Below are 13,602 nucleotides of genomic sequence, written 5' to 3'. Positions count from 1 at the left end.
GACCACGGAAATATTTGACATCGGAGTCCAGCAGACAGCCAGAGACACGCACACACACGCAGCTGAAGCGCGTTTGACTGACGCGTACGGGAGATCCGGCACGCGCACGGGAGCTCGCGCACGCTCACACAAACACGGAGCACAGGATAATTACAACTGTTTAATTAAAATAAAAGAACTTTGTGGTATACAATGTTTAGCGTGTCTGATTTCATTGGTTAGCAAGGAAATAAAACGACGTGCTGAGGACTTTAGGCGAACGTCCCCTAAAAGTCCCGAAAGTCAGCTGACCGTCCTGCAAACGTCCTTGCAAAAGTCCGGAGGACGTCCTTGCGGAACGCCGCTCGACGTAACGGGAACCATACACGATGACGTTCGGGGGACGTTCGCCTAAAGTGCTTAGCATGTTATTTAGCTTACAAAAAAGGTCCCCATGACGTCCCCTAAAAGTCATTAAAGTCCCCAAAACGTCATTTTGAACGTCCGGAAGACGTTTTTGCGGACGTTCGCAGGACGTCAAAAGAACCCTACACGATAACGTCCGGGGAACGTTCGCAGATGCCATTTAGGGGATGTCCTGGGGACCTTTTTTTGTTAGCTGGGAATATATTTTCTTTCCACAAGGGGGCACCAGAACTTGAGGAGCGAATCCCTCGAAATATGTATAACAACCACAGATACAGACTGTTTTCTGTAGTATAAATAAACTATAAATAAAGTATAAATAAACTAATTAAAATGCCAAAATATTAAAATGATCATGTGTTGCCTGCAAACTGTAATGAAGACATTGATCTCTTTCTTACTGTTTAAAAGTTATATTCATATTTTGTCAATAAATCTAATACTCTATATGCAGTTGATCTGTTAGGAAACAAGTTCTTTCTGTGTAAGAAAGCAATAAAATACTTTAGAAACATTTGAAGGAAACACTTGCAAGTAGAGTTGAGAGAAACCATTTGTCTGTGAAGCCTGTTTGTAAATCAGCAGCTGATGACAGCTGCAACACAATGTCAACAGTACAAAACCCTGTGTGCACTACTTTGTTGGCTTTTTCCATTTCTTTTTTAAACCATTGAGAATAAACACAAACTGAATCGGAGTATGAAACACATTACACGCTGTCATTTATAACATTATATATAAAGGATATGTATGGCTATTGAATATCAAACAGTGATGAATGCAACACAAACACCTCATGCTGTCTCAGACTATCAGATCTAATTTTAACTTCATCCTCTGGCTCTCCAAGAATGGAAGTTTTGGATGATCCATCTGTGTGCCTAAACTTAGTGCCTGTGTCTGCTCAGATCTGTTTGTGTCACACTGACCCTCAGTTTTCTAGTTTACATGTCTCTCTCTCTGGATACTCCATGCGCTTCGCAGGTATGTTACAATCACACTATGATTTTTTTATGTTTTTAAACGGAAGCATGTTGGCACAACCTTGTGTAAAACGCTTCCAAACGTTTGTTGAAAGATGATATTTGTTTGATTTATTGCTTGGGTACTATTTTTACAAGCAAGTTTAAAACTCTTCACTTTAACTGATCACACACGTTTGTTTGTTTATTTATTCAAAACCTACTATTGTGTTTTTATTAGTAGTATATATATTTGCATTCACATAATTATTATTTCAAAACATAAAGAGATTTTTGTCATGTTAGGAAAAATAATGCAATTTACTGCATTGCATTAGCAAACCCAGGAAACGCACATACTGATAACAATGTATATCTTGTAATGCCCTGTAAATCACTTTGGACAAAAGCGTCTGCCAAATGCATGAAAATGTAAATTTACACACTTCAGGAAATCAGTTTAAGTGACCAAACCAAATTGAGATAAAATACATACCGTCTGTAATATCAAAATGTGTGACTTTTTAACACCTGAAAGCTGAGAAAGTTTACTGTTGATCCTGTAAATTATACAGAACAGGAAGATGGGAAAATGTTTAAGGTTGAAGTGCTGTGAATGGACATATCCAACAACAAGGTTCAGACATCTGTAAATCTTTCAGAACAAAGCACTGTAAATGAATAAATAGTAGTTTACAACTCCTATTTTAAGTCTCTTAATTCACAGGCTTTTTTGAATTTGCAGGATGGTCTGTTATACTGTAACATGCTGTGTTTTTAGAGCTTGTGGAATTTTATCTGAACCCTTTTGTGAGAGTCAAGATACTGTCGGTGGTTTGGTGATAAGGGCCAAGTTTTCCCTTTCTTTCTCGGACTGGTACCAAGAGTCCCCCGTCTTCCAAAGATCCCAGTTCCAAAGTAACAAACTCAAGGGCCCTGGAATTAGTAGTAGGAATTTGCATCTTAGTAACTCGAGTCTTGAGTCCGATTTTTTCAGTGATCCATTCAAGTGAGCATTTCATCATAATAGGCTTTATTAAAACTGGCATGTTTAAAAAATTTGTATTGTATTTTTGGCAAAACAATTCCTTACAAATGATCAATTTTTTTATATAGCACTTTATTGAACTTTCTTTAAAAAAAATTTTTTTTAAGACAAATTACAAATAATAAACAGCAGTGGATCACATGAAAAAAAAATAATAGTAGAAAGAAACAAAACTAATGTTTCGTGATGGTCAAAAAAACATTTCAGGAGGGAAAACTTTTTATATTGATCAGTTCATGTTCATTTGCAGCATCAAGAAAAACAATAACGGTGTTCTTCTTTGTACAAAGCATCAGATTTCAGTTGGGCAATGCTTAATCCCATTTTATACAACAATGCAATTTTTTTCTATTGTTGGATCTACGTAATTCATTTACGGACACTGGTTCCACATGATTGAAATAAGTTATTTTAAAAATAAAACTAACCGCAGATGTTTTGATCACACAAATCTTGGGGATCCCTTCAAGCAGAAAGTACAGGGGAACAAAAAGCAGGTCTATTCTTTATAATCTCATCCTTAACCCCTTGCCAAAATGCCAAAATTGTAGTAAAAATTGTAACAATGTAGCATTTCAATTCATAATGAATTTGAGATTTGATGTTTACGTTCACTTTGAGAACTGGGATTAAGATCGCTGGATAGTGGGCTGAATTTGAATCTGTTCATCATAATCCTATACATTTTAAAGATGTGGATTACAGCTAATTAATGAACTTAACATCTTTTGTGAATTTATGTTGTGTTTTCGTGTAATTATAATTATTATTGCATAGGAGAAGATAGCAAAGGATAAAACACCTTTTGTGTGTTATGGCAAACAAACTAAAAATTACAAAATAGTTAAATAATTACAAATGAAATGTTCTCCAAAGCAACACTATGTAGTTTCCATGTAAAAATGACTTACAGCTCCCCCATGTGGTTGAAAAGCGCAACAGTGCCTGCTATCAGACACTCCTCTGCGGGCAGGGGGAGGGGCGGGGCTGTGTTTCCTACCCTCCACCACCACTTTCAGTGTGTGTTTGTAACAGCTAGGAGGCTGCTCAGGTTGCAGCAACAGTACAATTTGTTCAGTTAAAAGTTGCTCTATCACTGAAATAATTTTAGAGACATTATTTAAAGGTAAAAAAACTACATAGTGTTGCTTTAAAGTGTAGTCTTGTTTAATATTGTGTTGTTCACTGTAAGTCATGAACATTTCATTAGGTAAATGAGTGAATTGGCCTAATTAAAAGCGGGGTGAATTATTTTTTAAAAACACTTTGTAAAAGGAAGTCGGGCCAAGTACCAAAACACAATTGTCGCCAATCAGCAGTAAGGGGCGTGTCTACTATCCGACATCATTGCCTGGGTTACTTATGTGTGGGGCGGGTTTATCAAAAGAAGTTCCAATACTATTGGGGTAGGGGCGTGTTTGTTTAGGTGATTTCAAATATCAACAACATTGGCTTTCAGAGATCATTCACCCTGCATTTAAATAAGTCAGTAAATATGACTGAAAACATGTCATTAATATGAGTAAGAAACATCAATGACCAATGCCCACTATTTTAAAATGTATGAATGGGAATACAAATCTGATGGTCTGTAAAGCTGTTCATACGTAGATAATTAACATATTAATCTTGTAAACACAGGACATGAAAACGTAAGTAAAATGTACAATATACAAATGTACTCTCATAAGATCACGTTCGGTCTCCTACAGTATCTTCCCACACCCCTCCAACATTTCTCTACTTCTGGGTTTTCAACACATTTTGATAACACAAATGGTGTTCTAAAAATAAACTTATTTTTGTTCTCCAGTCAAACTCTTTTCAATTTGGCTACACAGCAAAACCCCCACTGTTAAAGTCGCCATGAAACGGAAGTAGCGATTGCCTTATTTTCCCCGTGGTGACGTATATCCGAATGAAACGGCTTTTGAGATGAAATAAGGCAGGGCTGGATTTGAATTTGTCCATCGAGATCTGATTGGATCGTTTGAAGTTGGGTCGTGTTGCTAATTGCTAATCGCTGCGATCTTCTCCCGGACCCCGCCCACCTGCCATACTTTTGACCGGAAGTGAAGAGAGATCGTTTTGAGGAGGGGATGAGATTTGCATTTTTGATTAAAGATCATGAGCACACACAAAATTTTTTAAAATAATGAAGCTCACAGATAAGTCATTTGTTAATAATACCACAATATTAAAAATATATATATAGTTTTTCATTTCAATTTCATTGTGACTTTAAATTAAGAGTGTTAATAATACACAACCCCCCCCCCCAAAAAAAAATACACTGAATCAGGAATTTGTTTTATTTTTACATTACTGTAAAACCAAACAGTAGAACTAACTTATAATAAAAAGTACCTGTTACTCAAAATGTGTCAAAAAGTTAAGCTAACTATTATTTTTGAGTTCATTCAACATCTATCATAGATTTAAGTTAGCAGTAAATAATTTTTTGAGTTTTTACAACTACACCAAAGGTAAAGAGTTTAGGGAACTTGAAAAGTAGATTCAACCATAATTAAATATTTTAAGTCAAAAGCCCTCTAGTGGCGGTTTTTACCAAAAAGTGACGTCATCATTGAAAGGGCACTCAGACGTGTTTTAAACGGATGAATTTGCTCTTGAATGCAAATAATTACAAAATTTTGCTGATTGTGATGAGTTCAATTGGCCAGGTAAGCTAAGAAAGAGTCTGTCACTGCAAATTTACTTTTTAAAGTTAACATTTTAACATTTACATTTTAAAGTTAAATCAACACCATTGGTTGAGGAGGTTCAGTTCCCAGCATGCTTTGCATAAGCCCGCAAAACTAGAGCATTTTTTGAAATTAAGTGATATTTTATGTGGTTTTTAGTAAACAAAAAGACTCAGTAGTGTTAAACATTTATTTATGTTGGTGATTTAGAAAAGTTTGCTATTTTTTTTAGTTTTGTGCTTACCATTGTTCAGAAGTGTAATGCCTGTGCTTAGGCTTTAGGTCAATAATGTGTTGCTTTATCATATAAATAATAAGTAATACCTATGTGAAAGTCAGCACTGAGCTCAGTCTCAACACACTTTCACTGGTATCAAATTTTCATGAGTCACATGATATGTTTCTGTAATTTGTGAACAAAATTAAATGGTAGTTAGTTTACTTGAATAAGTACTCTGAACTTGTCAGGTTTTACAGTGTTCTGTTAAGTTGTAAAATGTAGATATTTGAGTAAAGGAAACTACAAAAAAACAAAGCAATCAGTTGCCACAAAATATTGAAGTAGCATTACTACTAGAGTTTAAGTTACATAAATTATATAATTTAATTTATATAACACTTAAACTAAGTTTAGATAAATTAAAATTCTTAATTTTTATATATGAATAATTGAAGTTGTCGGTACTCAAAACATTTGACTTGAAGTAAAGCAAAGATGAACAAAACACTACATTTGTATTTTGAGTTAAAGGATATTTATTTATAATTTACAGTTACTCAAAATAACTAGCTATAAGCTTACTCATAATATTTAAGTAAGCAAACTTACAAAAATAGAGGCAATCAGTTGCCTCAAAATATTTGAGTTAGTAGAAATTATCCGGGTTTACAGTGTTTACAATGTAAAAATTACTTTGTATGCATTTGACCAACACTTTTATCCAAAGCGACTTACAGTGAATATAACAAGGTATACAATTTCCATCAGCATGTGTTTTCCCTGGGTTTAAACCCATGACCTTTTGCACTGCTAGTGCAATGCTCTACCACTAAGCTATTTAGGAGCACATAGAAACCATCACAACACTGCTGTATTAAGAGTGCAAAATTAATCTAAAAATGACCAAACACACCTATGATCAGGAAAATGATAACATCATAATACTAATATCAGCATCGTCAAACCAAACAATATAATTTGGGCTTCTTTGGCTGTGTTACTTGCTCTCTCAGACAGACGTGTAGAATGGTAAATGGAAAAAAAGATAGACTGCAAATCATATGAAATTTGACTCTTTTTCTGCCCATCAGTGAGCTCCTGGTCCAACTGTTAATCTGTTTCCTAAGACACTTTGCCAAACATTGTAATGATAAGATTTCCCAAATTACATGATGCCCCTATCTGCATACAAATTGCCAGATATTCCAATCACCCCTTCCATTTGGTGTGTCTTTAAGCCTGTAAACTTGAATACTCTGATTACATCTACTATGTGTCCAGGGGCGGATCTACCGGGGTGGCAGTTGCCCCCCTAAATAAAAGCATTGCCACCCCATATGCCACCCCAGCGCTGGTCTCCTAATATATCTAATATATACCTGAGTAGGCTCTTTTAACCATAAAGGCAATGTAGTTTTTCTCTGCGTGTATTTAGGGGTGGGAGACACATATCTGACGATGATTGGTGTGTGTGTGTCTTAGAGGGGGTGGGACAACCACATAGCTGATGATGATTGGCTTAATTTCCATCGTTAGCCAACCAGAGGCAGCAGAGTTCATACACAAGCACGAACAGTCAGTCCCAGCAGAAAGTCTTTTACAGTATAAAAAAAGTCTGCGCAGTCTTGCCAACTTGGTGACTTTGTCGCTAGATTAAGAAACTTTTTAGACCCCTTTAGCAACTTTATTAAAAAAACGACACGGACAAATCTAGCGATCTTTTCTGGCGTGGTTGGAGACTTTTGAAAACTGCCGTGAAAGCATGCATCGCCCCATCCAAGGTCGCACATCCCTTCCGAGTCGCACAAACCCGCAACAACAGAGCGATGACAAGTACAACGATCTCAAAACAAAGGTAGCTGACGCAAACACAAAGTATAAAAAGCACAAACGTTACTTTTCCATCGTTGCGGTGAAAGGCAAGAATGTTTATGAACGTGCAAATTATGCCCATGAAGAAAGAGTATCTTCACGTCTGTAGTGAGTAATTCTGATCTAATAAAGCACCTCACATCATCACATGCTGCCAAAACATTAGTGGTTTCTTTTTAGTGTCTTAAAGTGATTAAGTTGAGCATCACATCAGCAAGCAAATCAGAGTACTGAATACGGTCATATTTTCAAGATAAATGTTGCTTCAGGATAAAATACAAAAATTAAACTGTGATTGTTTAATATTGCCTGAGGTAACGGTAGTTGCTTGGTAGTTATAACTGAACTGCAGGTTTGTGTAAGCAGTAAATATCTTTTAAGCAGTTCTTTCTAGCCCGTCATGTCTTGTTAGCTACTGCAGCAATCAAAATATTCCATACGTGCATATGAATTCACTCGTTATGATATAGTCTAATGTTTTTATTTGTCTTCATTAAGGAGACAAAACTATTCAGTGTTGTGTATGTTTAGAAAGCTTGAAAGAACTTAATGTTGCATTTTCCAGGATACTATGAAAAGAAAGGCTGATATCCATTTTTTTAACCAAAAAGAATAGAAAAACAAATACTATGGGAGTGGAAGGTACAAATAAAACAGAAAATATGTTGTGGAAGGGAGAGGAGTAGATGAAGTCATGAAAGAAAGAAACATTGAAATGGATGGTGAAGAGCTAAAAGAAGTGAAAAGACAAAAATCCATCATGATGTGAGTGAAAGGATTAAAGAAGAGGGTTATGAGAGAAAGAGATGTTTGCCTTTCAAATATGTTTTACATGAATATAAACTAGGCAAACAGTCAGTGTTTTTAGATATTGGTAAGATGTATGTATTAACTTAGTATTAAGACAAAGGGTGCTACAGTAGAGATGCTAAAGGTAGCTGCTTGGGTACTTATAGGAACATTTGTTGTTGCATTTTTTTTATGTTATAAAAATTTGAGGTCCAGTGTATACACCGAATATAGTATATACAGTATATAATTTCTTGTATCCACGACAACCATGCAAGGATGCTTACTTCATTGCCACCCCTCCTAGTTCTCATGCCACCCCCTTGCCATCCCAAAAATAATTTTCTAGATCCGCCCCTGTATGTGTCCCCAGGATGTAATTCCTTCACATTTCCTTAGACAGATTATTGAGACTGTTGGCCCTGACCTGTTGTCTGATATTAACAAATGCCTCTATACCAGCACTGTACCTGATGACTTTAAACTTGGCACGGTGTGGCCTCATCTTAAAAACCAAGTTTGGATACTACAATACTGGTAAACTTTTTCCCTATTTCAAACTTGACTTTTCTTTTCAAAATATTAGAAAGAGTGGTTCTAAATCAACTACAGTCTTAGGGTGTTTTCACATATAGTTCATTTTAAAAGAACCAAACCCAGTTCACTTAACGTGAACCAGAAAAGGAACTAGCCGAATGTGACCTCAGCCCTTTTGGTGTTCACGATATAGTGGACTCAAAAGATGACCCAGTTCTTTTTTTGGTCCTCTTCAGAACTGATGTGATCTCAGATCCTTTCTTGTTCACAAATCACAAATTCATAAGAACTCAGACCCCAGCTTTCTGACCGGCAGTTGATTTTGATACAATGTCAAAATGACACGCGAAGCGGACTGGGACCTCATTGATTTCACATATCAAAGAGAAATCGAACCACACAAGAACCCAAAAGTGAACCGTAATCAGACCACCTCCGGAAGTGGTCTAAGTTTGGTTCACTTTTGGGCCCTTTTAGGGGGGTCAGAGAGATCACTTGGTTTGTTCACATATACACCCTGAACTGTTCCGAGAGCTTATGGAGGGCTCAGACGAACTATTTGACTATCAATTCAATCTCTGAAAAATTCCAGTCTGGGTTTAAATTCTGTCATAGTACTGAGTCAGCTCTTTTAAGATGTTTGAATGATACTATGCTAATTATTGATTCTGGGCAGTTTATTGTTTTAGTTCTGTTAGACCTCAGTTCTCCCTTTTATTTAATTTATCATATACACATATATCACGCCTTGAACCATGTGTTGGCCTCTGGGGCACGGTGTTGCAGTGGTTATGTTCATATCTCACCAATTGGAGGTATGTTGTTAGTTTTGGAAAAAAACACTATTTAAAGTGTTTGGTGTCCCTCAGAGCTTAATTTTGGTCCGATACTGTTTCCTCTTTATATGCTTCCTGTAGGATCTATTTTTGTGGTCAAATTTGGGGTCTCTTTTCATCTGTATGCCTACAACACACAAATCTACATAAAAATGTATAGCTTATAATGCATTGTAATTAGCTTTGGCTAGAAACATCTAACAAATATATAATATAAATATATATTTGTCTTTTAATGGTTTTTGAAGAATGTATACAATTAAAATAATATTTCTACTGATTATCATTAATTCATTCATGATCATTCTTAAAAACTTTCACTGCTGGATTCTAAGACATATTTATGACAAGTTATGGTGCAATCTCGAAGAGTTATATCTTCAAAATATAGAAATTGGGGCTTGTTTTTTATGATTCAAACTTACAAGCCGCCAAAAAACATCATAGAGACATGCTGTTTGGTTTATATAATTCATACTGGGTGTCAAGATCCTAAAACCCTTGAACCCTGTTGTGTTTTTTTTTTTACTTTTTACTGTTTGTCTATAAATCTATCCATAATGTAACATAAAGTAACATAGTTTTAAGCTTCGCTAATGTCAGCTGACCCACAAAAGAAACATTTGTTCATTTTAAAGATTTGTTTAATCTGTTCACACTTTTTTGTTTGTGTAAGGACTTGCATCAGATGGATTTCACTTTTTTCTCTTTGTCTTTTTTGGATAGCATGAGTTTAATGGACATTTCCAAGATCTTTTCTCTTCTCCAACCCAAAGAGGAAGAGGAAGAGGACAACAACAACTGTCAGCAGCTAAATCAAGCTGTCATTAATGATGATGAAAAACATCTTGCTGAGCTTCTGTCTCAGGAAAAGTACAAGAGATGCATCAATAACCGAAGCGGCTGGGGGATCCCCGTCACTCCGCTGCGTACGGCCGCAGCTCACGGACACCTTCATTGTCTTAAGCTGCTTCTGGCTAATGGTGCTGAGGTGGACAGCCTGGATGTCAAAGCCCAAACTCCGCTTTTTACGGCTGTCAGTGCAAAACACTTTGACTGTGTTGTCGCTTTATTAAAAGCTGGCGCTAACCCTAATGGAAGCCCGCACAACAACTGTTCCCCTGTGATGACTGCAGCCAGGGAAGGTGATGTTGATATTCTGAGGGAGCTCTTGAATCATGAGGCTGAGATAGATGTCAAACCCAAGATGCCAGATTTCGCCTTCAATGCCACGGCCTGCAGAGGGCCTCTATACATTTCGGCCGTTTACGGCCATCTGGATTGTTTCAAACTGTTGCTGCAGCACGGAGCAAATCCAGACTACAACTGCACTGAGGAAAAGATCCTGAGCCGAATCAAACAACCTAAAACTGTGTTGGAGACGTGTCTCAAAAATGACTGTGGGCTGGAATACATTCAGCTTCTCATAGACTTTGGAGCAAATGTCTATCTACCATCTTTGTTAATAGATGATGCCACAAGAGAGAATGAATCTGTGATGCTACTGCTCAGGGAAAGAGGTAAGTTTACAGTATAATAAAATCTTTATTTTAAACAGATGATACAGAACATTAATGTTTCCAATGTTTTATATCTCACTTACAAATGCATTATAAAACACAGATAGGCAGTTTTAGGTAAACAGTATTTTTGCAATACTTTCCAAATAATGAGCCACCTAGTCGCACATTATTTCTTACAAAGATGGTTATTTATATATAAATCAAAATGAAAATGGCTAACCAATTACCAGGCCGGCAGCATAATGAAATGACTGAGGGGGCACATGAAATTTTTAAGGAGGCTTAAACTTACACCAAAAAAACCCACACAGATTTACTTACTTTTTCAGAGTTTTGAGCAGCATTCCCTAAAACACAATATTTCCACAAGTATATGACTAGCAAAGCTAACCAAATAAACAAAACTAATAACATTTAAACTTTTACATTTAAAAAATCATCATTTTAATAAAATCTCTTTCTAAAGAGCTGTAATTTTCTTCTCTTGATTTGGCATTACATTTTTTAACACACTGTCACGAAATACTCACTGAGAGGAGACCAAGTGTAGACCCAAGTGAAGTTTTAATAAACAAAATAAGGTGAACAAACATAAACATGGCATGGCATGAACCTAACATTGAATACAATGTATATAACATATAACCAAAACTTGACAAAGAAAATGCAACACAAGAGGACTTATAGTGGACTAATCAGAACACAAAACATCATGGAATAGGGAAGCAAGACACAACCAAGAAAATGAATATTTCAAAATAAGAGAAATGAACATGAAAGACAGAACTTCATAATAAAAGTCTTGCACAAACACAACCCTTACACACGCAGTGCATCTTACACTTACTGAACTAAAATTGCTGATATTTTAACTGAAAATAGCTGTTGAATAAAACCACGCCCATATATATCATTTTAAGATCATAAGAAAGCCCAAAAGACTCAATTTACAACCAAAGGTACAAAATATCAACAAAATATAGCTATCTTTTAAAGATTTTGTATGCTGACCTTGAGTCAGCAGCTAGTTAATACGATCACTAAGGTTAGGTTGTAATTGATTTGGTGCTGGTAACACAATATATTATTATACTATATATAGGCCTACAATAAGTTATATCCAATGTTATCCAGCATATTGTAATGAGACATGGCCTATACATTTATCCTTTTCATGTTTCTTTTCCTCTATCCAGTTTTCCTGGCCAGGGCACCAAATGTATGATCTTTATTCTCATCTATAATGTTTTTGGGTTTGTAAACCCATCGGTAGATTAACTGAGCGCATGGTGAGACAAAATTATTGATGCGTCGTGTAAATGAGCTGTAAAAACCCGATCGTGCATTTCGTTTTTATCACCCATCTTGCCTAAATCCATCACTGCATACTGGTTGGCTTGCAATCTTCTCGTTTTTCAACATGAAATAAGTAACAACTAGAAGAAAATCAAAATTTGCAGGTCGCACATACGCTTAAAAAATAAATGCTTGCGTTGTCTCAAAAATTGGTCACTGTCTGGAGCCCTGAACACCTATGGGGAAAAGCTTTGACCTCACAAAAGATGATTTTATGATGTTTTATTACACATATATTAACATTTTTATGTTACCATGAATCAAGTTTATGATAGTTTTCCATTTTCCATTTACTTTTTATTTTGAGAATCCCAAGTCATGACTCACCGCTGACCTTACACACTAAGCTGTGTTACATGAGATGCACCCAGCACGACTGCCAGCCAATGGATATTGTTATGATGTCAACAGAAATCCATATTTATCTTCTCCTGACAAATCATCTTTAAGTGTGACTATTCATCTATACATTATTGCCAGTGGAAGGCGCGTAGGCCTTGCATTTAAACCTTTCCATGAATACCAAAAATAAAACCTTGTGGCGTGGGTGTAATGAGCAATTCTGTCTCCCCTGGCACTGCTACTTATCAAGCATTGCATTAATGTCTCTATTTTATTTTAGTATTTTTATTCATACCTATTAATATTTATAAATGCATTTGTAAAATAGTAGTCATGAATGAACCCCTCTAAAAACATTTCTCTTTTTACACAGTTTATCCAAAAACACTGATGTCTCAAGCCCGGCATTCAATACGAAGATGTCTTCCTATGTCCAACAAAATATACTACATAGACAGTCTGGATATTCCCCAAATACTAAGGAACTATCTGAATCACATATCCTGATTTTTCTCTAACACATCTGTGTTACCATTTCTACTTTTTCATTTTGTACAATTTTGTGATCTTTTTAGGATGAGTCTAAATATGACTACAATTGCCTTATTTATAATATTTATGAATATTTAAGTATTTATGGATTTTTGTGTTGATGTCCGATGAATGCAATATATAAAAATGCTGATGTTCATTTGTATAGTTTCTGTAGTTTGTTAAATGATAATGCAAAACACTTCCTTCTAATGGTTAAGATATTGTATTAACTTCTGTATTTATGAGACTGTCACGGTATAATTAAAGGGAGAACCCAAACGCAGACAAGATGTAGAAATAACTGAAGGTTTATTTAAAATTATAAACACAAAAACCCACGAGGGGGTAAAACAGATGATATGAAACACGGAACAGTGAAACAGATACTGGAAAACAAAAATAACAGACTAGGATAATCAGATTCAGGAACACATGAAGTAGGGCTGTCAAAATTGCTCAAAAATGACGTTCGA

General features: G+C 35.8%; 1 protein-coding gene across 3 annotated transcripts; it reads left to right on the top strand.

Annotated features, from left to right (window-relative positions):
* Positions 1-1,271: 1,271 nt before the first annotated feature.
* asb12b (ankyrin repeat and SOCS box-containing 12b) lies at positions 1,272-13,286 on the top strand. Of its 3 annotated transcripts, none has more exons than XM_065253794.2 (3): positions 1,272-1,389; positions 10,101-10,894; positions 12,969-13,286. In XM_065253794.2, the coding sequence occupies exons 2-3, from the start codon at positions 10,102-10,104 to the stop codon at positions 13,100-13,102; spliced, it is 927 nt and encodes a 308-aa protein (XP_065109866.2). In that variant the 5' UTR covers positions 1,272-1,389; position 10,101; the 3' UTR covers positions 13,103-13,286. The 3 variants fall into 3 exon arrangements, with proteins under 3 accessions (XP_065109866.2, XP_073668219.1, XP_065109867.2); XM_073812118.1 differs by lacking the exon at positions 12,969-13,286 and adding an exon at positions 12,561-12,723; XM_065253795.2 differs by lacking the exon at positions 1,272-1,389 and adding an exon at positions 8,488-8,538.
* The last annotated feature ends 316 nt before the right edge of the window (positions 13,287-13,602 follow it).

This window comes from Paramisgurnus dabryanus, chromosome 16 (assembly GCF_030506205.2).
Source record: "Paramisgurnus dabryanus chromosome 16, PD_genome_1.1, whole genome shotgun sequence".
Lineage (NCBI taxonomy): Eukaryota > Metazoa > Chordata > Actinopteri > Cypriniformes > Cobitidae > Paramisgurnus > Paramisgurnus dabryanus.
Note: the sequence above shows the minus strand (reverse complement) of the source record. Positions and strands in the feature narration are given on the sequence as shown.